At 42.7% G+C, this 24,570-nt stretch overlaps 1 protein-coding gene across 1 annotated transcript in view; it reads right to left on the bottom strand.

Moving 5' to 3' along the window:
- CFAP46 (cilia and flagella associated protein 46) overlaps positions 1–24,570 on the bottom strand; it is a 144,937-nt gene that overhangs the window by 9,018 nt on the left and 111,349 nt on the right. Inside the window, 5 exon segments of the mRNA XM_069101629.1 lie at positions 94–161; positions 16,911–17,084; positions 18,876–18,940; positions 21,438–21,559; positions 23,451–23,566. Coding sequence (XP_068957730.1) covers positions 94–161; positions 16,911–17,084; positions 18,876–18,940; positions 21,438–21,559; positions 23,451–23,566 — 545 coding nt within the window.

The following is a 24,570-nucleotide window of genomic DNA, read 5'->3' as shown; positions in this document are numbered from 1 at the left end:
GGCGCCAGTCTCTGGGACTCTCTTTGGTCTGGCTGCTGCCAGGGGAGCAGTGAGGGCCTTGTCCCCAGCCCCGGGGACAGCCCCTGTCCTCACCTTCTTGCCAAACTTTTTACTTTTCTGCTTGGTGTCTTTGCCACCTTTACCTTCTTTCTTGGAAACTTCTGTAGAGGAAAAAGAAGGAAAAAGTGAAAGACAATGGGATGCTCCTGACTGGCTGAGGGATGGGGAGGGAGAAGGCCCAGCATGTCTTCTCAGGGGCAAGAAGCCGCAGGCAGAGCTTGCAAAGACCGTCCAAAAGCTGGCAGTCTCTGACTTCGCTAGACGTTGAAGGAGCCTCAGGGGTCGTCTCTGTAGCCCACACTGGCCAGGAGTCCCCACTAGGATGCACTCAGAGGCGGCCTGGGCTGCTGGGGGACAAAGGGTCTCTCCTTGATCTGTCTTTGAGTCAGGCACATCCAGGCTATTCTCTGGTCCATATGAAAAGCCTTCAAATGCTCCCGGGCAGCTATCACCCCGGGCCCCAATTCTAGCAAGTGTCCTCTATGACAGGAGCCCTTTTGATGGCCTCACACCGGGAAGGCCTCAGGGAGGGCCTTCTTGGAGGCCTCCTTCTGGTCCAGGTTAGACTAGATAGCCACTGAGCCACCTGCCCTGCTTCCAGACATCTTCTTGATAAAGGAGAGCACCATGCTACATAGAATGCTATGGTTTGCTTTGCTCCCCGAGCTCGCTCTCAGTCAGGGAGCCTGGGTTTGGAATGCCACCTCTAGCTATGGTGGTGGGGTTCCCTTCCCCTTCTGCACCTCCATCATCTCATCTGGGATATGAGGGAGTCTGCAGCCTTTCCAGCTCTGAAGCTTTGAGTCTGGGATGGATCAGACCCAACCATTTTCCTCTGAAAATGCAGAGGACCCGGTGCTCTCAATCTTCTCCTCCCCCATGTGGTCATCCCATTGCTTCCCTCTGCGCATTAATTAGCACAGAAGAGAAGATTCTCCCCATCCTTGTGGCAGGCCATGCCTCCTTCCCAGCCCCAGCCTGAGTCCCAGATGGTCTCTTAGGAATTCAGTGGCGGGGCGAGGGGGGGAGGCCGGGCTGTGGGGATCCCAGTGGGGACCCTCCCTGCTGGGTATCCTGGCCAGAGGGGAACCAGGAGAACAGGCCCTGGCCAACTTCTACACCCCACCCAGACTCAGACCTCCCTTATGGGGCCAGGATGTCCTATCCCCCTTTGGGACAGCAGAGCAGTTCTTGCTGACGCCAGGCCTCAGCTGACTTTTCTTCAGCCTCTTCCCATTGCTTTGGTCAGTTGTGGCTGCTGGAGATGGTACCGAGGCTGTTCTCTCCTCACAGGGTCAGGGAACCAGGGGACTTAGGGGTTCAGGCTGTGTCAGCAAACAGGCTGGCCACACTCCCCATGCCCGTCCTGTGACTCCCCAGGACAACGGGCAAGGCCCTGGGGGCTTTCATGCTTCTCTGGCACCTCCAACTCTTGCCTTTCCTCACTCAGCCAGTGCCCGGCCGCTTCCTCAGTGAATCTCTCTTGTTCATTCCTCCCTTTCTCCTTGCCCCAAGACTCCTGACAGTAACCCTCTTCAGAGGCCTCTTAGTGCATTCTCACCATAAACAACAAGTATGACTATACAGGGGCAGCTAGATGATTCAGTGGAGAGTTCTGGTCCTGGAGTCAGGAAGATCTGGGTTGAAATTCGACTTCAGACAGTTACTAGCTATGTCACCCTGGGCAAGTCACTCAACTTCCATTTGCTGTGATCCCTTGGAGAAGGAAATGGCAACCCTCCCCTCTCCCCCAGTATCTTTGCCAAGAAAACCACATGTCCAGTATAGCATGCTTTGGTCTACATGGTCACAGAGTCAGACAGGATGGAACCATAACAAAAATGACTTTTCAGAGACACAAGACCCACCAGGTCATTCTCTGTGGCGGCCAGCACTCGACTAGTCACAATCTCCACTTCCCATTGTCCCATGTTCTTTTTTTTTTTCCAGAAGGCATGGAGGTTGGGGGGAGGGCAGCTCAAAGGTGGCTTCTCATTGGAGAACATACTTCTATTGCCCCAATTATTCACAGCATATTTCATCAAGAGCCTTCCCAACAAGGCTCTTCCTTTGTAGCTGGTCCTTTCAAGTAACTGAGCAGAATTTTGGTGAGATGGATACAAGTGCTGCCGAGATTGATCCTCAGAGTAGGCAGCTCCATCTGTGGGGCTCTGATGGGCACATAACTCAAGGCTCCACTCTCAGCTTAACAGATCATTTAATCCATGGCTGCTGAGATCTAATATTAGGCTGTCATCATTTAGCCTGAGGAAGGCACCACTGGAACCTTTCTCTCATTGGGACTGGATCAGAAATGGAATAACATACACAACCAGGTGGGTTTAAGGATCTGGGAAAGAGGAGGAAAGGGAGTTGAAGACAGGTGTGAAGGACTGACAGAAGGGAGGGCAGATTATGGGAGGTGGTGATCAGAGGCAAAACAGTGGTGAGGAGGGAAAGGGTAAAAGGAGAGAGAAGAATAAACAGCAGGAAAACTATGGTGGAGGGAAACACACAGTAATCATAGCTATGAATGTGAGTAGGATGAATTCCCCCACAAAGTGTAAGCCAATAGAAGCATGGATTAAAAACCAGGATCCTACAATATGTTGTTTACAAGAAACACATTTAAAGCTGAGACACATACAGAGTAAAGGTAAGGGACTACAATGGAATCTATTATGCTCCAGCTGAAGGAAAAAAAAAGCAGGAGTAGCAATGCTGATCTCAGACAAAGCAAAATTAAAAAAAAAGGTCTAAATGAAGGAGATATTGCAGGAAACTACATCTTGCTGAAAGGTACCATAGACAATGAAGTAATATCAATACTAAACATATATGCACCAAGTGGTGTAGAATTCAAATTCTTAAAGGAGAAGTTACAGGAAGAAATAGACAGCAACACTATACTAGTGGGGGGACCTCAACTTCCCCATCTCAGAACTAGATAAAGTTAAGCACAAAATAGACAAAAGAGAAGTTAAGGAGGTGAATAAAACTTTAGAAAAGTTAGATATGACAGATCTCTGGGGAAAACTGAATGGGGATAGAAAAGGATATACCTTCTTCTCAGTGGTACATAGTACCTCCACAAAAACAATATGCATTACTGCATAAAAATCTCAAAATAAAATGTAGAAAATGGAAATATTAAATGCATCCATTTCAAATCATAATGCATTAAAAATTACATGCAATAAAGGGCAGTGGAAAAATACATGAAAAATTATTGGAAACGAAATAATTTAATCCTAAAGAATAAGTGGGTCAAAGAGCAAATACATAATTTCATTAAAGAGAAAGACAACAATGAGACAACATACCAAAATTTATGGGATGCAGCCAAAGCAGTACTTAGGAAATTTATCTGCCTAAATTCTTACATTAATAAAATAGAGAAAGAGCAGATCAATGATTTGGGCATGCAAATAAAATTAAAAAAAAAACAAATCTAGGAAAAGAGCAAATTAAAAATGCCCAATTAAGCACCAAGTTGGAAATCCTGAAAACCAAAGGCGAGATTTAGAAAATTGAAAATTATTAAACTATTGAACTAATAAATAATACTAGGAGTTGGTTTTATGGGGAGAAAGACCCTGTAAGAGAGATAAACCATTGGTTAATCTGATTAAGAAAAAAGAAAGAAGAAAACCAAATTTCCAGTATCAAAAATGAAAAGAGGGAATTCACCACCAATGGAGAAGATATTAAAGCAATCATTAGGAAATGTTTTGGCCAATTATATGCCAAAAAATCTGACAATCTAAGCAAAATTTGATGAAAATTTACAAAAATATAAATTTCCCAGATTAATAAAAGGGAAAATAGAACATTTAAACTACTCCATCTTAGAAAAAGACATTGAAAAAGCCATCAATGGACTGCCTAAGAAATAAATCCCCAGGGGCAGATTTCTCCTTGACCTGAGAGTTCTGAAATTTAGCTACAATATTCCTGAGAATTTTCACTTGGGATCTCTTTCAAGAGGCAAACAGTGGATTCTTTCAATTTCTATTTTCCCCTCTGGTTCTAGAATATCAGGGTAGTTTTCCTTGATGATTTCTTGTAAGATGATTTCTTTTTTTAATTCATGGTTTTCAGGTAGCCCCCAAATTTTAAAATGATCTCTCATGGATCTGTTTTCCAGGTCAGTTGTTTTTCCAATGAGATATTTCACATTGTCTTCTGCTTTTTCAATCTTTTGGTTCTGTTTTATTGTTTCTTGATTTCTCATAGTCATTAGCTTCCATTTTCTCACTTCTAAATTTTTTTTTTCTTTTTGGAGGGCAATTGGGGTTAAGGGACTTGACCAAGGTCATGCAACTAGTAAGTGTTAAGTGTCTGAGGCCAGATTTGAACTGAGGTCCTCCTGACTCCAGGGCCAGTGCTCTGTTCACTGCACCACCTGGCTGCCCCTCACTTCTAATTTTTAAGGAATTATTTTCTTCACTGAGCTTTTGTACTTCCTTTCCATTGGGTCAATTCTACTTTCTGTTTGTGTGTTTGTTTATTTATTTTTATTAAATAAATGATAAATTAAATATAATAAATATAAATTAATTAAAATAATTATATTCCTACATGGAAAAACGATAATTGTAACTTATGAATCACCATAAAATAAAAAAATTAAATATAATAAATATAAATTTAAAAATATTTATATTTTAGTTTACATATTTCATTTCCACAAGATTTTGAGTTACAAATTTCTCCCCATTTTTCCATAACCATCACCCCAAAACAGCAATCCCACTGAATATCCCCTCCTCCAATATGCTCTTTCCCATATCTTCCCCCATCCCCCCTCTGACTTTCCAGTAGGGCACACTGGAACTCTGTGCCCCAGTGCCTGTCTATCTTATTTCCCAGTTACATGTAAAATTAATAATAATAATATATATATTTTTAAACATTTAATTTTGAAACTTTGAATTCCAGATTCATTCCCTTCCTCCCTTGTCACTCACCCTCACTGAGAAGATAAGAAATCCAATATAGGTTGTACATGTGTAGCTATGCAAAATATTTCCATAATGGATATATTGTGAAAGACTGACTATATTGCCCTCCATCCTATCCCACCTCCCACTTATTCTATTCTCTGCTTTGATCCCATCCCCCCCCTTTTTTAAGCAATTGGGGTTAAGTAACTTGCTCAAGGTTCCACAACCAGTTATTTATGGGTGTGGTGCTAAAAATCTGAGCCTGGATTCGATCTCCAGGTCATCCCGACAATAGGGCCGGTGGTCTTACTCGCTGAGCCACTTGGCTGCCCCTATCCTATCCCTTTTCAAAAGTGGGTATTTCCAACTTCCCTCCCCCCCCAGTTAGCCCTCCCTTCCATTATCCCCCCTCTTGTCCCCTTCCCCTCTACTCTCCTGTAGGGTGAGATAACCTATTTAGTGTGTATGTCATTCCCTCCCTAAGCTAAATTCAATGAGAATAAGGTTGATTCATTCCCTTTTTGCCTTCCTGTTCTTCCTCTCCATTGTAACAGTTTTCCCTTGCCTCTTCTGTATGAGATAATTTACCCCATTCTGTCTCTCCCTATCTCCTCTCATTATATTCCTCTCTCACCTCTTAATTTCACCTTTTAAGTATCATCCCTTCCTATTAAATTGGTCGTGTGCCCTCTGTCTATGTACACCTGTACACATATATACACACACTCACATATGTATTCATAAGCCCATATACCCTCCCATATAGACATATATATGTATATACACACACATTTCTATTCCCTTCAACAATTCTCATACTGAGAAAAGTTTCATAAGTTACAATGATCATTTTTCCATGTAGGAATATAAGTAGCTCAACTTTTATAAGTTCCTTATCATTTCTTTTCCCTGTTTACCTTCTCATGCATCTCTTGCTTCTTGTATCTGAATGTCAAATTTTCTATTCAACTCTGGTTTTATCATCAATGCTTCAAAGTCCTCTATTCCACTGAATGACCATATTTTCCCCTGAAACATGATACTCAGTTTTGCTGGGTAGGTGATTCTTGGTTTTAATCCAAGCTCCTTTGACTTGTGGAATATCATATTCCAAGCTCTACGATCCTTCAGTGTAGAAGCTGTCAGATCCTGTGTTATCCTGATTTTGTTTCCACAGTATTCAAATTGTTTCTTCCTGGCTGCTTGTAATATTTTCTCCTTGATCTGGGAACTCTGGAACCTGGCTATAATATTCCTAGGAGTTTTCTTTTTGGTGTCTTTTTCAGGAGGTGATCAGTGGATTCTTTCAACCTCTATTTTGCCCTCTGGTTCTAAAACACCAGGACAATTTTCCTGGAGAATTTCTTGAAGGATGATTTCTAAGTTCTTTTTTTTATCATGGCTTTCAGGTAGTCCAATAATTTTTCAATTATTTCTCCTGTATCTATTTTCCAGGTCAGTGGTTTTTTCCAATGAGATATTTCACATTGCCTTCTATTTTTTTTATTTATTCGGATCTGTTTAATAGTATCTTGATTTTCCATAAAGTCACTAGCTTCCATTTGTTCCAATCTAATTCTGAAGGAATGATTCTCTTCAGTGAACTTTTGAGATTCTTTTCCCATCTAGCAAGTTCGGCTTTTTAAGGCATTCTTCTCCTCATTGCCTTTTTGAGCCTCTTTTGCCAATTGAGTTAGTCTATTTTTTAAGGTGCTATTTTCTTCAGTCAGGTTGTTGACTCTCATTTCATAATTTTCTTGCATCATTCTTATTTCTCTTCCCAATTTTTCATCCACTTCTCTTATTTGGTTTTCAAAATCCTTTTTAAGCTTCTCTATGGCCTGTAACCAGCTCATATTTTTCTTGGAAGCTTTTGGTGCAGGAATTCTGACTTTGCTGTCTTCCTCCAGTTCCACGCTTTGATCCTTTTTGTCCCCAAAATAGGAGTCTAATGTAGGATTGCTCTGTTTGCTTTGCTTGCTCATTTTGCTACTCAATTACTTGACTTTTGAGCCTTTTGCCACAGTAGAACTCTGCTACTAGAGAGGGGAGCTTTATCCCAAATGCTGGGGTTTTCGCAACTGCCAGAGCTATTAGTTGGGTGCTGTCTCTGAAGCCTCCACACACCCTAGTAAACTGTTCACAAACTCCAGGACCTCCACCCTAGACAGTGATCCCAGTTCAAGCAGGTTAAACAAGAGTCATTACCCCTCAGAGTGGTTGCTTGGCCCCCCTACAATCTGCAGACCAGGAGCTCTGAGGCAGCCACGTGGCAGCAGCTGCATGGCAGTGGAGCCTTAGCTGCTTTTCCCTCCAGGGGGCAAAGGCTGGACCACACTCCCAAACTCCCTGTTCCCAAAGAGTCTACACTAACCTCTCACTTTGTCTTTGTCATGTATGGGTTGATAATTTTGGAAATCACCACAGCTGCTGGTGATCTGAAGTCCCTCCAGCCGGTGGCTGGTTGTGGCCGTCCTGAGGCTAAAACCTCCGGCTTGGCTCAAGCAGGGCCTGGGCTCTGCCCCCGTCCTGCTACCTACTAGGTTGTCTTCATCGGGAGCTTAGCTTCTCTTTGTCATTTTGTGGTTTCTGTAGCTGCAAAGTTTGTCTAGAGTCATTTATGTTAGCATGAATTGGAGGAGGAAGCCGGAGCCCATCAGAAGTCCTGTTTCTACCTCAATTTGACTTTTTCAGGAGTTTTTTCTTCAGTCAATTTTTGTGTCTCCTTTTCTATTTGATGAATTATTCTTTTTAAGGTATTCTTCTCCTCACTGACTTTTTGTGCCTCTTTTACCACTTGATCCAGTCTCTTTTTTATTAATTTTTACATTTTTTTCTTTATTAATTTGTTTACTTTGAGTTTACAAGATTCAGTTCTCTGGTTCTTTGAGTTTCAAATTTTTCTCCCCCTCCCTCCCCTCCCCCCCTCCCCGCCATGGCGGCATACAAACAGGTCCGGGATCCGCAGATACTTTCACATTAGACATTGGTCAGGTTGACAGAAGGATTGTAAGGGATGGAATGAACAATGGGAAAGAGGAAACAAAACCAAACAAGAAAAAGAAAGAGAGCTGGTAATTTGCTTCAATCTGCATTCAAACTCTGTTCTTTCTGGTTCTTTCTCTGAATACAGACATCTCTCTCCATCATGAGTCTTTTTTTTTTTTGCCTTTTGGAGGGCAATTGGAGTTAAGTAACTTGGTCAGGATTACATGGCTAGTTTTTCTTTTTGTGTGTATGTGGGTGTTAAGTGTCTGAGGAACTAAGTTAAGGAACTGAACTGGGGTCCTCCTGACTCCGGGCCCGGTGCTTTACTCACTGCGCCACCTAGCCACCCCATAATGAGTCTTTTAGAGTTGACTTGTAGCCCTGCATTTCTGAGAATCATCTGGTCTATCAAAGTTGGTCATCACACATAGGTTGTATCTGTAATGGTGTACGAATTTTTCCAGGTTCTGCTCTTCTCACTCAGTATCAGTTCGTATAAGCCTCTCCAGGTAGATATGAAGTCCGTCTGCTTTTCGTTTCTTATGGTGCAATAGTATACCATTACATTCACATACCATAGCTTGTTTAGCCATTCCCCAATTGATGGGCATCCCCTTAATTTCCAATTCTTTGCAACCACAAAAAGCTGCTATAAATATTTTTGTACATATGGGTCTTCCTCCCACTTCTGTGATCTCTTTGGCATACAACCCTAGAAGTGGTATTGCTGGATCAAGGGATATGAAATTACTTATAGTCCTTTGGGCATAGTTTCAGATTGCTCTCCAGAATGGTTGGATCAGTTCACAACTCCACCAGCAATGTATTAGTGTTCCATTTTTTTCCACATCCTCTCCAGCAATGATCATTTTCCTGTTTTGTCACCTTAGCTAATCTGACTGGTGAGATGTGGTACTTCAGAGTTGTTTTGATTTGCATTTCTCTAATCAATAGTGATTTAGAACATTTTTTTTCATATGCTTATAGATATCTTTAATTTTTTCCTCTGAGAACTGTCTGTTCATATCCTTTTACCATTTATCAATTGGGGGATGACTTGCATTCTTAAAGATTTGACTCAATTCTCTGTATATTTTAGAAATTAGGCCTTTATCAGAGACACTGGTTGTAAAAAATCTTTCCCAGTTTCCCCCTTCCCTCTTAATCTTGGTTACATTGGCTTTGTTTGTGAAGAAGCTTTTCAGTTTCATGTAATCAAAGTCATCCATTTTGCATTTTATAATGCTTTCTAATTCTTGTTTGGTCATGAAATCTTCCCTTCTCCATAAATCTAATAGGTAAACAATTCCTTGTTTTCCCAGATTGCTCACAGTATCATCCTTTATGCCTAGATCACACACCCATTTAGATTTAATTTTGGTATATGGTGTTAGATAATGGTCCATGCCCAGTTTCTGCCATACTATATTCCAGTTTTCCAAGCAGTTTTTGTCAAATAGTGAGTTCTTATCCCCAAAACTTGGGTCTTTGGCTTTATCAAAGAGTACATTATTATAGTCATTGACTGCTGAGTCACATGTACCCAATCTATTCCATTGATCCACTGATCTATTCCTCAGCCAGTACCAAGTAGTTTTGATGACTGCTGCTTTATAATACAGATTAAAATATGGTATAGCTAGGCCACTTTTCCCTGGTATTTCTTTTCATTAATACCCTTGATATTCTGGATCTTTTGTTCTTCCACATGAATTTTGTTACTATTTTTTCTAGGTCTATAAAGTATTTTTTTTTGGTAAATTGATTGGTATGGCACTAAATTTGTAATTTAATTTAGGTAAAATTGTCATTTTTATTATATTAGCTCGACCAAGCCATGAGCAATTGATGTTTTCCCACTTAGTTAGATCTGACTTTATTTGTGTGGAAAGCATTTTGTAGTTGTGTTCATATAGATCCTGGGTTTGTTTTGGCAGGTAGATTCCCAAATATTTTATGTCTACAGTAACTTTAAATAGGATTTCTCTTTCTATCTCTTGCTGTTGGATTTCATTAGAAATATACAGGAATGCCAAGGATTTAGTAGATTTATTTTATATCCTGCTATTTTTCCAAATTTATTTATTGTCTACAGTAGTTTTTTACTTGATTCTTTAGGATTTCCTAAGTATATCATCATATCATCTGCAAAGAGAGATAACTTTGTCTCTTCTTTGCCTAAGTTGATTCCTATGATTTCTTTTTCTTCTCTAATTGCTACTGCTAATGTTTCTAGTACCAGATTGAATAAGAGGGGTGATAGAGGGAACCCTTGTTTCACCCCTGATTTTATTGGAAATGCTTCTAGCTTATCCCCATTGCATATAATACTTGCTGATGGCTTTAAATAGATGCTACTTATTATTTTAGGAAAGCTCCATGAATTCCTATAATTTCTTATTTTTTTTAATAGGAATGGATTTTGTACTTTGTCAAAAGACTTTTCTGCATCTATTGAGATAATTTCATGTGGTTTCTGATAGTTTTATTGCTTATATGATCAATTATACTGATGGTTTTCCTAATATTAAACCATCCTTGCATTCCTGGAATAGATCCTACCTGACTGAAGTGTATTATTCTTGTGATAAGTTGTTGTATTCTTTTGATAATATTTTATTTAAAATTTTTGCATCATATTCATGAGGGAAATTGGTCTATAATTTTCTTTTTCCATTTTATCTCTTCCTGATTTAGGTATCAGTACCATGTTTGTGTCATAAAAAGAATTTGGTAGGACTCCTTCTTAATTAATTTTCCCAAATAATTTGTAGAGTATTAGAATCAATTGTTCTTTAAATGTTTGATAGAATTTGCTAATAAATCTGTCTGGCCCTGGAGATTTTTTCCTAGGGAATTCACTGATGGCTTGCTCAATTTTTTTCTCTGAGATGGGTTTATTTAAGTAATTTATTTCCTATTCAGTTAATCTGGGCAATATATATTTTTTACAGTATTCATCCATTTCACTAAGATTGTCAAATTTATGTGTATACAATTGGGTAAAAGAATTCCTAATTGTTGTTTTAATTTCCTCTTCATTGGAGGTAGATTCATTCTTTTCATTTTGATACTCATAATTTGGTTTTCTTTTTTTATCATATTGGCTAAGGGTCTATCAATTTTATTTATTTTTTCATAAAACCAGCTCTTAGTTTTATTTATTAATTCAATAGTTTTCTTAATTTCAATTTTATTAATCTCTCCTTTGGTTTTCATTATTTCTAATTTAGTATTTAATTGCAGATTTTCAAATTGTTCTTTTTCTAGCTTTTCAATTGCATGCCCAATTCAGTAACCTCCATTTTCTCTAATTTATTCATGTATGCACTCAGGGATATAAAACTTCCCCTAAGAACCACCTTTGCTGCATCCCACAAATTTTGGTATGTTGTCTCATTATTTTCATTCTCTTGAATGAAATTACTGATTGTTTCTATGATTTATTGTTTGACCCACTAATTCTTTAGGATTAAACTGTTTAGTTTTCAATTAGCTTTTAGTCTGTCTTTCCATGTCCCTTTATCAGTTATGATTTTTATTGTATCATTATCTGAGAATGATGCATTTAATATTTCTGCCTTTCTGCACTGAATTGTGAGGTTTTTGTGTCTTAGTACATGGTCGATTGTTGTCTATGTGACATGTACTGCTGAGAAGAAGGTATATTCCTTTTTTAACCCCATTCAGTTTTCTCCAGAGATCTATCATACCTACCCTCTCTAAAATTCTATTCACCTCTTTAACTTCTTTCTTGTTTATTTTGAGGTCGGATTTATCAAGTTCAGACAGGGGGAGATTAAGGTCCCCCACTATTATAGTTTTGCTATCCATTTCTTCCTCTAATTCCCTTACCTTCTCCTCTAGGAATTTGGATGCTATACCACTTGGTGCATATATGTTAAGTAATGGTATTGTTTAATCCTCGATGGTGTCTTTTAGCAGGATATAGTTTCCTTCCTTATCTCTTTTAATTAGATCAATTTTAGCTTTTGCTTTATCTGAGATAAGGATTGTTACCCCTGCTTTTTTTTTTACTTTAGTTGAGGCATGATATATTTTCCTCCAGCCTTTTACCTTTACCCTGTGTATATTCCTCTGTTTCAGATGTGTTTCTTGTAAACAGCATTTTGTAGGATTATGGTTTTTAATCTATTCTGCTCTCCACCTCTGTTTTATGCGAGAGTTCATTCCATTCATATTCACAATTATAATTACTATCTCTTTCTTTCCCTCCATCCTATTCCTACCCCTGTTTATGCTTATATTTTTCTCCCCTTCTCCCTTGCCCTCCTTCAGTTTTCCTTTTGACCACCCCCTCCCTCAGTATTCCCTTATTAGCCTCCCTCCTTTTTCCTCCCCTTCCCCCTTACTTGTTCCCTCCCTTCTAGCCCTTTACCTCCTTTCATAGCCCTTTGACCCTCTACTGCCTGTAGGATATTTTTATACTTAATGTAGCATTTTATTTCTTCTTGGCACCAAGAGTGACAGGAACAAATCTAATGCAAAGATCCTCTCCCTCCCTTCTTTCCCTCTATTAAGATAAGTTTTGTGTCTCTTCTCCATAGAGTCCTATGTTTAACTGGTTGTGTTATTCCCTTCTTGTATCAGAACCAATGAGGGAAAAGTTCATATAATACTCATCTCCCTCCCTTCTTTCTCTCTCTGCTATATTGTTTTTTTTTTTTTAAAGCAATTGGGGTTAAGTAACTTGCTCAAGGTTACACGGCCAGTTATTTCTGGGTGTGGTGCTGAGTATCTGAGCCCGGATTTGATCCAGGTCATCCCGACACTGGAGTCGGTGCCCTTACTAGCTGAGCCACCTGGCCGCCCCTAAGCAATTGGGGTTAAGTAACTTGCTTGAGGTTACACGCCCAGGTGCTTCTGGGTGGGTGCTAAGTGTCTGAGCCCGGGATTCGATCTCCAGGTCTTCTCAACACTGGAGCCGGTGCTCTTACTTGCTGTGCTACCTGGCCACCCCTGCTATATTGTTTTTAAGCCTCTTTGTGTGGCATAATTTACCCTTTTCCAATTCATCCTTTCCTCTTCTTCCATTGCAGCCCCTTTGTAGCCCTTAATAAGGTTTTTTTAATCGTCATTTTATGTAATTTATACTGATACCCTCTACTTGTCTATAAACAGTTTGTTCTTATTAAATAACAGGGTGTGTGTGTGTGTGTGTGTGTGTGTGTGTGTGTGTTTTCCTTGTTTACCTTTCTATGTTTCTCTTTTGTCTCGTAATTGGAGGTTGAATTTTCCATTGAGCTCTGGCTTTTTCATCAGGAAGCTCTGGAAATCTGTTATATCATTGAATGACTATCTCCTTGCCTGGAAGAATATGTTCAGTTTCGCTGGGTAGGTGATCCTTATTCCACTTCCTCCGATCTTTCAGTGTAGAGGCTGCCAAATCCTGTGTAATCCTCACTGTGGTTCCTTGATATTTGAATTGTTTCTTTCTGGCTGCTTGAAGTTTTTTTTTTTTTTCTCTTTTACCTGGTAATTCTGGAGTTGGCCATAACATTTCAAGGACTTTTCAATTTGGGATCTCTTTCAGGAGGTGTCTGGTGGATTCTCTCGATTTCTATTTTATTCTCAGGTTCTTGTATCTCAGGGCAGTTTTCCTTGATGAGCTCTTGGAGAGTGTTGTCCATGCTCATTTTTTCATCATGATTTTCTGGTAGTCCTATGATTCTCAGATTATCTTTCCTGGATCTGTTTTCCAGGTCAGTTATTTTTCCATTGAGATATTTTACCTCTTCTTCTAATTTTTCATTCTTGATGTTTTGTTTGAATAATTCTTGGTTCCTCCTAGAGTTATTCACTTCTATTTGGTTGATTCTAGTTTTTAGTGAATTATTTTCCTCGGTTAGTTTTTGGAGCTCCTTTTCCATATCGCACATTTTTCTTTTTAAGACGCTGTTTTCTTCATTGTATTTTTTCTAATTTTGCAATTTTGATTTTAAAAGAATTATTCATTTTATCTTCTATCTCTCTCATTTGGTTTTCAAAGTTCCTTTTGAGCTCATCTAGGAATGTTTTCTGTGCTTGAGACAAGTGCCCTGTTGAGACTTCAGCTGTGGGTGTGGATTCAACACTGTCTCCCTCTGAATTTGATTCCTCCCTCTCATGATAGTAAGACTCCAGAGTCTTTGTCTTTGCAGTCTGCTTTCTACCCATTTTGAGGCAGGACCCTAGCCACACTCTTCATCTAGGGTTCTCAAGCCTTTACTGTTTGAGGTTTTGCCCTGGGGAAATAATTACTATGTTTTCAGGGTCAGAGGTGGGGGATTAGAGCAGCTGGTGTTCACTCTGCCATCCTGGTCCCTGGAGGTCCAGATAGGGGCTTTTTAAATTTCTGGGCTGTGGATTGTTAGTCCCAGGCATAGCTGCTGCCCCTGCCAGGGACCCTGCATTTGATTCTTACCCTGCTCCTTCCAGTCCCAGCCCTTCGTTGATAAGCCTGGCAATGGTCCTTGTGGTTGGTGGGACAACTTGCCCATATGTTGACCAGACCTCATCCCAGCCTTACTGCTGACTTAGTCTTTTTAAGGTCTTAGTTTCCTCAGTATTTTTGTGTCTCTTTTACCAAGCTGTCGACTTGTTTTTCATTATTTTCTTGTATTATTCTCATTTCTATTCCCAGTTTTTCTTCTAGCTCTTACTTGATTTTCAAAATCCTTTCTGAGCTCTTCCATTGCCTGAGACCAGTTCTTATTTTTCTTGAAGGTTTTGGATATAGGAGCTTTGACTTTGTTATCTTCTTCTGAGTGTGATTTTTTCCCTGTTCTTTTGATTTTATTATTTCTTGATATCTTATGAGGTTATTAACTTCCCCTTACCCAATTTGACTTTTGAGGGTAATTAATTAACCTAATCAAGATTAAGTTTTTGGATCTCTCTTGAATTAGTTGATTTTCTTTTTATAATTTTCTTGGATTATTATTATTTACTTCCCCATTTTTTCCTCTACCTCTGTTGTTGGATTTTTAAAGTCCTTTTTAAGCTCTTCCAAGAATTCTTTTTGGGGTTATAACTATTTTAGATTTTTCTTTGAAGCTTTACAAATAGCTTTTTGGAGTTCATCTGAGTCTGAACCCTAATCTTCTCTATCACCATAGTTTGGTCACTATCTTTGGTTGTGTTCTTTTTCTACTGTTTAATCACTTTTTAAACAGCCTATTTTTTGACTGTTAATTTTATATTAGGGCCAAGCTCTGTTTCTGGGGTTTGTGGGGAACAATGTCTCAGGCTTCATGTTTTTCATGCTGTTGCTTTCTGAGCTTTATCTGGGGGCCATTGACCTCTTGGTTCTATATTCCAAGGCCAGATGTGGTCATTACTCCTTCAGCTCACACCTTGGTTTATGAGTGACTTTAAGTATTCCTCTCCACCCCAGAGCCCAGGTTGCCTTGCTGCAGTGGCTACTGCAAACTTTCTCCCTATGGTCTCAGGATGCACCACCAGCCTCCATTCTGCCACTGCTATAAGCATCAGGTCAGCTTGTCCCTCTGCCCTGAACCCTAAACTAGAGACTCCATTCTCCTGTGAGTGACCACGATCTGTCCTCTCCATCCTAGAACCCAAGCAGGGCAGCCACACTCTCTGGCATGTGACCCCTCCTCCTTACCTGCATCCACAGCCTGGGACCTTAGGAAAGCTGCTGCTAAGCTGGCTCCTGGGCGAGCTGTAGTATTGGGATTCTCAGCAAGGCCACCGCCCTGCAAGTCAGGTCTTCCCTAAAAGTCCTGCCAAGTTGTCTTCGGCTGGACGAGCTGCTTTACCCCAACTTTTAATGATTTCTGCCACTCTAAGATTCAACTTGAGGTGCTATTTCAAGTTCCTTGGAGGGGAGTTTGGAAGAGCTGGGTCTGCTATCTTCCCAGAATCCTCTAGTTTCATAGTTATGATCACAGCCTTGTTGATCTCCAAGTGGGACAAGATGGTAGACCCAGAGCTCTTACAGGTGAGGACATTGGACTCATGCCCAGCAGTGGTCATCAGGGCAGGATTCCAGAGCCAAACACCTCTCTGCTGAACCTTGTACCTCCTTCTTTGCTTGAAGACCTCCCACGATGGGGGGCTCATCACCTAGCTTTCAATGGGAGAGCTTTCAGTGGGAGCAGTTCTCCCAGATGTGCATCCTAAAGATACTCTTAGCACTTCCCACCTTCTGTTCCTGTCGCTGCCTTTGAGCTCAAGAGGGACAAGGGAATCCCTCTTCCCCAGCTGAAGACAACCATCCTGCCCCACCCCTGCCCAAATCTGCTTTATTCTGGGTTAAATATTCTGAGTTCCTTCCTTATCCCCACTCTCACTCCCCCAGCATCAGCCAGAAAGCCCTGGACCACTCCTCCTGCGCCTCTGGCGCCCGGCCCTAAAGTATAAGACCCACAGAGAGCACAGCAGCCGGATGGGGCTTGCCCAGGCCGGGCAGTGGGCAGCAGGGCCACAGACTCCTCCTGCACCTCTTCACTCATCCACAGGCCTCTTGGACTGAGCTTGCCTCCTTCCTTGTTCCCTGGTCTGGCCCCTCACAAACTGCTGCCCTTAGTACCCCCAAGACCTGCCACATACTGCCCAGCACTTTGCAAGTGTGTGGGCAGTGATTGGAGCCCCAGTTTCCTAACTCATGATGCCTCCTCAAGTCAAGATCACTGGCCTGTGGTTTCCCAGATCTTCTCTTCCCTTTTCCGAAAGCCTGAAAGTGTTAGAGGGGGACAAGACCAACACCCCCCTTTTTCAGAGGCTGAACCTGCAGCCCCGAAGAGCACACAGGATGGTGAAGCTGGATGTGGAAGGAGGAGCTATGCCCTGGCTTTACTCAGAGGGCTGAGGCTGGCTCAAGGATGGGGAGCCAGCCAGTGACAGGCTCTCTGCCTTGGACACGGGATGACTAGAGCAGGGTCCCCCACCAACCTGACTCCTCCCTGTGCAGGCGATTGGCCAGCATCTGAAGAGAGAGTTCTCGAGATATAGAGGTGATGCCCCCGTTTTCGAAGCCTGCGACCATTTCCAGAGGCAACTCCAGGAGTGGCCGGTCCACGATGAGGATCAAATACTCTGCTAGCTCCACTGGGGGCACTGCGGAGTCTAAGAAGACAACAGCTGAGTTAGTGCTCCAGGCAGGCCGCCTGTGGGCCAGGGAGTAAGGCTGGAGCCTGGGAGAGTGGCAGGGGGCTAACAAGAGAAGCCACCCAAAGTGCTTCCCCAAACACTCTTCTCCACCTGCCACAGACTTGGAGAAGAACTAGGTGGTGGCGGACTATGAGGCTGTGGCAGAGAATTCCCGCCTGGACTCAAGAAGTCTCATCTTCCTGAGTTCCATTCTGGCCTCAGACCCTTCCTAGCTCTGTGAACCAAAGAAAGTTTCTTAACCCTATTAGCCTCAGTTTCCTCATCGGTAAAATGAGCTGGAGAAGGAAATGGCAAACCCCTCCAGGATCTTGACCAAGAAAACCCCAGATGTGGGCATGAAGAGATGGCTGACAGATGGCTTGCAGCAGCAGCAGCAGCATTAACAGCTGCTGCAGCCACAACTGCTTTGCTTGCACCCCTCAGATTTTGCTCTCTATCCAGAACCAGATGGACTTTCTTCCTGCATTTCTATGGTTTTTCAGGATGCCTGAAAGGGATCTTGATCCCACAGGACTGCTGTGGGAGTGGGGAGACAATCAAACCCTTCGCCTCATTCCCTTCTTCCTACTGAGGGTCTTTTTTTTCCAGTCCTGGGGCGGCCAGTTTATTCTCACCAGTCCCTGCTCTCCTTCCTCTAGAATCTACTCCACAGCCCACCCACCTAATACTAGACACCTGGAGTTCAAAGATAGAGAAGTATTGTTTAAACATCATCTTTTAGGGAACTGTGTCCAAACTTCCATTGCCCCAGTGGGTAGTCCCCACCCTTCTGCCTCATGTCTCATAGGCACACATAACATCTCCCCAATTTTATTTCCTCTAGTGACCAATAAAAATCAAGTCCTCAGGGACAGATGCTTCTTTAGGAGTAGATTGGAGAGTCTTGTGGTCCCTTCTCCCCCAACTCCCTCGATCAATGGAGTTCAGTGTCTGGAATTCACTGAAGACTCCTTAACACGTAAAGCATTCGAGAATGGAGGGTTCCTTTTGACTCCCCCCACCTTTTCCTCTCTTCTGCTCTTCTCCCTTAAGAACCCTTTCTTAAAAAAAGAAAAAGTGCACCTTAAGTATCAGACAGAGGGGAGCTGCTGCCAGCAAGGCTGGCATTCAGGGAACCCAGAACCGCTGGCAGTGTTACTTTGGAGTTGGCTGTACCCTGGTCATGTCACCCAGCTCCTTCAAATTCAGTCTATGGTCAAGGGATAAGGATGCCCCCCCCTTCCCATGTGCCCCCCAACAGCAAATCCCAAGGCTGTGCAGAGGGACAGGTCCTTATTTTCAGTCATGCACTGAGTAATAGCAAACTTGGGGGGTGAAGTTTGGGGGGGATTTGCCCATGGGGAATGGCCACAGGCTGCTGGACTTGGGTCTTAGAAGAAAGGGAGGGGGGAACTACATGAGTGATTCAACTCCATCACTACGTTATTGTTTTAAAAGGATGTTAAATAAAATGGAAAACAACTCAGTTTTGAGCCTGGAGGGAGAGCCACAGTCGCCTGGGCTCTCCAGAGGGGAGATGCTGCCTATGGTGGGTGACGAGCATTGGGGCAGATTTGACCTCCCTCCATCTGGGCTGGTCGGAGAGTGTCTCAGAGCCCGTGGTAGGCTGTCTGTACCAGGACAGAGATTAGCCCCTGCTCATTCTCAGGGGGCAGAGCCAGACCTTGGGTGAGAGGGGCAGCCTGCATGACCACCTGGCCACACACAGATCAAAAGCTTTGTCAGCCCAACCACTACCTGCCTTACCTTGTGCTACTGGGGGAGGCTTCTGTTCTTTTTCCTTCATCTTTTTTCCTCCTTCGCCCTGGTGTCTAGGATCCAAAGCACATTTTGATGACATTTTGATGCTTTAGACAAGGAAAGCTTTGTACAAAAATCTCTCACAAAACCACAACAAGCAGTTTGGCACCTATACCCTGAGGGATCTTTGGACACTGGAACCAATGGGAGCCCAGAATGGGAGGGGGTCATGCACTATGGGGGCATCCAGGGGAGCCCTTCCTGAATGGCCATGCCACATCTCCCTTGGTGCCACATGGAGGGCTGTGGAGGGGTAGGGTCCCCTTCTGTGTTTTTTTCCCCTGGTTTAGGTATAAGGACTATATCTGTCTCTCAAATGGATTCTGATAGTGTCCTTTGCTCCTCTGTTTTTGGGCATCATTTGTGAAGCACGGGTATTCATTGTTCTTCAGAAGGGTGACAGAATTAAGGATCAGGAGGGCTTTTTCCCCCTTCCATTGTTCCTCTTTTTTTTCTTTTTGGAGGGCAATTGCAGTTAAGTGACTTGCCCAAGTTAAGTGTCTGAAGCTGGATTTGAACTCAGGTCCTCTTGACTCCAGGGTCAGTGCTCTATTCACTGTGCCACCTAGCTGCCCCCACCCCCTTGTTCCTTTAAAGGTACATCTGTTTCATTTTCTGAGATCAGTACTGAAATCTCAATCAGGTCTTCTCATGGTTTGGGTATTTTATTTTTGTAAAGGTCCTCCCCTACGTCTTGTGTGCTTTCAGTTTTGTTACATAGACTGAATATGTTCTGATCTCTTTCTATGTCTTTTGGCTTTGCTGTGATTTCCCCTTGTTCATTTACTATTGTGATTTGATTTTCTGCCCTCTTCTTTTTAGTTAAAATCTTATCCATTTTATTAGTCTTTTCAAAGAAACAGGTTTTTTGGTTTATTTATCTGTTCTGTGGCTTTATTTTGGTTTCCAGTTGATTTCTCCTCAAAATTTTAACATCTCTTCTTCTGTCCCCCATTTTTGTTAATGTATGTTTTTAGGGATATGATGTTTCTCCCAAGGACTCTTTTAACTACATTCTATAAACTTTAGTATGCAGTTGCATCATCATCATTTTCTTTCACATTATTATTTCTGTGATTTGCTCCTATACTCATCATATGGAATTTCACATATTATACCATAGGATTATAGGATTTCACATATTATATCTATGTTATATTTGGGGCTGTGTCTTTTTTGTGTTCACTGAACTGATTACTATTTTTATTGCATTCTGGTATGTAAAGGGGGTATTGACTATTTCTGCCTTTTTATGTGTATTTTTAATAACTAGGCACAGGCCCTAATACATGGTCAATTTTTGTAAAAGTTCCTTAAGTACTGAGAATATGTATATTCTTTTGCAGTCCCACTTAAAAGACACCATATATCTTTTAGCTCTAGTTTCTCTGGCAATTTGCTCAGTCCTATATTTTACTTTTTGTTTATATTTCTGTTAGACTTATCCAAAACTGAGGGAGGGACATTGAAATCTCTGTGAATTTTTATAATTCAGTTAGTGTTTCTTTTATGAATTTGGATGTTAAGGCATTTAGAGCATATACATTTCACTACTGATGTTCATTTGTTGTCTATGGTTGCTTTCAGCACAATGTAGCTTACTTGTTTATCTCTTTTTATTTTTTAAATATTTGTTTTTGCTCTATCAGATATCATAATTACAACTCCTGTTTTTTTGGATTCATTTGATACAATGTAAATTTTTCCATCTTCTCACTTTTTATTCTGTGTATGTTTTTGTTTTCAAATGTCTTACAACAGATTGTAGGGCTTTTTTTTTTCTTATCCAATGTTTCTCTTTTTTCATTTTGTTGAATTGCTTAATCCATTCACATTTAAAAATTATAAGTTAGGTTTATGTTCTTCCACTTAACTCTAATATTGAATGCTTTTTAATGCAATAATCACAATCATTTACACACATGTCCCAAAACCTGTTAGCCATACTCTGATCACAGGACCACAGATTGAGTGATCCAATGGCATCATCTGGTTCAATCCCTTCATTTTACAGCTTGGGAAACTGAAGGTGGGGGGTGACCTACCCAAAGTCACACAGCTCTTGGATTCCAGAGGAAGGTTCTTTCTACTGTATCATGCTGCTTGAGTGGAAACCTTTACTTGGCTGCCACAAAATTGCTTATATGAATATTTTAGTGTACATGGGATGTTTCCTTCCCTCTCTGACTTCTTTGAGAGTTGATACCTTGCAAAAGGGTCACAGGGTATGGTAAGACATTTTAGTCACCTTTTCCATAAAAGTCCAAATTGTTTTTGAGAATGATTGGCCCAGTTTACAGGTCTACCAACATTGTAAGAGCACTGAAGTTTGAGATAAGAGTTTCACAAGCATGGTAGGAATGCACATCAGACTTTGGGATGCTACTGCATGAAAATAACATGTCTGAAGGATGCTGGTCGTGTTGGGATACCTTCTGAAAGCTTTTTGCAAGTGTCTTTAAGGAAACTTTTATCTGTTTGTGAAGGCAAATGCCCCCCAGCTAGTACCTGATATCCCAGTGGTGGATGGCTGAGGACACTGGCTTCAGATAGGCCTCCAGAGACTTGGAAATGGTGTTGAATTTCTGGATTAGCTTTTCTTCCTCTTCAGTCATAGAACTTGATATTTCCTGTTTTGTTCAATACAATGCCATTTAGTTGACGTTTCCAGAAGGATTTTATTAAATCTTAATAGGCTCTAGAATGCTAGGTAGAGTGCTCCCATCGATCCCAATCATCACCAAGCCCACTCTGGACCACCTTACACTGACCAGGGAAGCTGAGGGAAAGGAGAATGAACCAGAGATGGCCCCCACAACAAGGCTGCCCAAAGTGCAGATCCTTGGCTAGAGGTGGCCAAGCAAGGGGGAGAGTCTGTCCTGGTTTCTTTTCATGTTTCTAGTGAAGAAGGGGCTTTGAGAGCATCTAGCCCACCCCTGCATTTTACAGATGAGGAGACAGCTTCCCACTCATCCAGGGATACACTAATGTATGCAAAGTAGCTGAGCCAAGACTTCAAATCGAGATGGGAGCCTTGTGGGCCATGGCGCTCAGGATGTGCCTTCTGGGAAGGACATCACAAGGCATGTCCCTTGGAAGCTGTGCCCTCTCCTCAGAGGTCTGAAGACCTGTCTCCTGCACTGTCAGGGTAGTTCAAGCCTGGGTGGCTGGCCTCTTGGAGTCAGCCACTCTTCAGGGCCCAGGCCACTCTGTCCATCCACTGCAGGGATGAACTAACCCTGTATTGAATGAAGAGGCCAAGGTGGCTTAGGCTTGGAGAAGCGGACCCAAGAACATCAGCAATCTTATCAACTAGAGCCCTTATCTAAGGGGTGTGCCTGTGGCCCTGCCCTTGGATGAAGGGCCCTGGGGAGCTCTAGCCACTAGGTTTCCTGGTCCCCTAGGGTTCACCCCTTGCCACACCAGCCCTGACCAGGCTGATCCACTTTTTCCGTCAGGCCCTCTGTGCAGTCCCAGCAGAGGCTCAAATGCCCCATGGCATCCTTGATGTGACCCCTGGAAGCCTAGCCATGGGGCTCTTCCCTGCTATGCAGGCTCAGGGGCTCAGATGACAGCCTGGGTCAGGAGCCCTGCCAAGGCCCTGTGTGGAGGGGACCTGGTGGTGCTTCGTGGCCACCCACCTTAGCCAAGGGCCGGGTCCAGGGTCCCAGGAGTCAGGAAGGAAGGCACTAGACTGCCCTCCTTTCTGAACTCTGTTCTCCACCTTTACCCAGCCCTTGGTCTCAGTCTGTGTCTAGTGAACTGCCCCCCTTTTTCCCTCGGGAACACCCTGGAGCCCAGGCCTAGCAGCTCTGCTCCCTCCCAGGCCTGGGAGCAGAGGCAGAGCTGAACCTTGCTCACTAGGGCCATGCCAGACCCTGCCTGCCACCTTCCTTGGCAGCCCCTGATCTGGACTTCTCTCTCTGGTTCTGTCTGTCCTCATGCTGTCTTCCCCTCATCCCCAGGCAGGTACCTCTGTGCTCAGAGTTCAGACCTGCCAGACTCTGTCTGCCCTTATTCCAGGGTCCTCCTTCCCTCCACATCTCCCCTTCTCCCAGGTCGTGTGAAGTCTTCCATCCTTTCCAGCCCCCTGGAGCAGTCATGCTGAGGATGCCACCATTACCCATCACCATTCGACCTTCCCAATCCAGAACCCTGAGATTTTGTTCCTCCCAAGCTACAGTTCCAACCTTTCCCCTCCCCAGGCTGTGGCTTCTCCTCTGGCCTCTCGGGTCTCACGGGCCCTTCCCCAGGCCTGGAGCATACCTCCTCTTCTCCTCCCTACATGGCCAAAGCCCCCTTGGCTGGGCCCAAATTTCAGTCTGGACTTCTGCCCTCTTGTCCAAGAGGTGAAGGATGGCAGGCGCCACAGGAGAAGGGATGGAAACCAGAGCTGAAAAGGGCCCGGTAGAAGGGAGAGACCAGAAAGCTGACCATCTGAGCAGCAGGAGGGAGGCAGAGGGGACCCCCCGAGGCCCCAAATTTCAGCGGCTCTGAGGAGGAGGAGGAGATCCACTTTACCATTGATTTGTCATCAGAGAAAGAATGATGGAGTTCCTCTTTAAAATGATTCATGGAACTCAGCAATTGGGAGATGGCGGAGGGGCTCCTGTGGACACGGAACACCTTGCACTGGCCTGAAGAGGAGATTAAGATGACTCAGAGACACCAGCCCTGCCCACCCAGCAGGTCCCAAGGACAAGCCTGGGAAAAGCCAAGGGACAGAATCAATCCTTCCAGCATCACCCCGGGCACCAGGCAGGGCCCTTCCCAGGAGCTGGTCAGCTATCCGTCCATCTCCTCCAGTACAGAAAGAGCACCGAAGAGATCCCAGGCGGGCAGGTGTCTGCTTCTGGTCACATCCCAGGGTGTTTTACTCCCAGGATAGGACTGGAGGCTTGGGCTCCTGGAGGAGAGAGAGGCTAGCCACAGCAGGGCCACTGTCGTGTGTGAGTGTGTGTGAATGGATGTGTGTGTGAATGTGTATTGTAAAAGTGTGTATGAATGAGTGTGTGCATACGTATGCATGTCTACATGTGTGTATGAGGGTGGGTGTGAATGAGGGTTAAATGAATGTGTGAAAGTGCATGTGTTTGTGTGAGAGTGAATGTATGTATGTGCATGAGTGTGTGTACATGTGTGTGTATGCACAGGAGTGTTTGTGTGAGTGTGTATGAAGACTTGTTGTGTGTGTTCATATGTAAGTGTGTATGTGAATGCATATGTATGAATATGTATACATTTGAGTGATTGTGTATGTCTATATAAGTGTGTTTGCTTATGTGTATGAGTGTGTCTGTGCTTGAGTGTGTGAGTGTGCATATGTGTGCATATGGATGTGTATGAGTGTGAGTATGTATGAATGTATGCATATGAATGTGTGTATATATGTACAAGTGTGTTTGCATGTCTGTATATGAGTGTGTGAGTGAATGCATGTATGTGAGTGCATATATATGAATATGTATACATGAGCGATTGTGTATATGTATGTGGTTGCACATGTGTATGAGTGTGTCTGTGCTTGAGAGTGTGTGAGTGTGTACATGAGTGTATATATGTACATATGGATGTGTACGAGTGTGAGTATGTGTTGTGTGTATGTATATGAATGTGTGTATATATTTATAAGTGTGTTTGC

This window comes from Petaurus breviceps, unplaced genomic scaffold (assembly GCF_028583685.1).
Source record: "Petaurus breviceps papuanus isolate PSGF00001 unplaced genomic scaffold, PetGlider_PUasm1.0 490, whole genome shotgun sequence".
Classification (NCBI taxonomy): Eukaryota; Metazoa; Chordata; class Mammalia; order Diprotodontia; family Petauridae; genus Petaurus; species Petaurus breviceps.
This window is presented reverse-complemented; position numbering and strand designations above follow the sequence as displayed.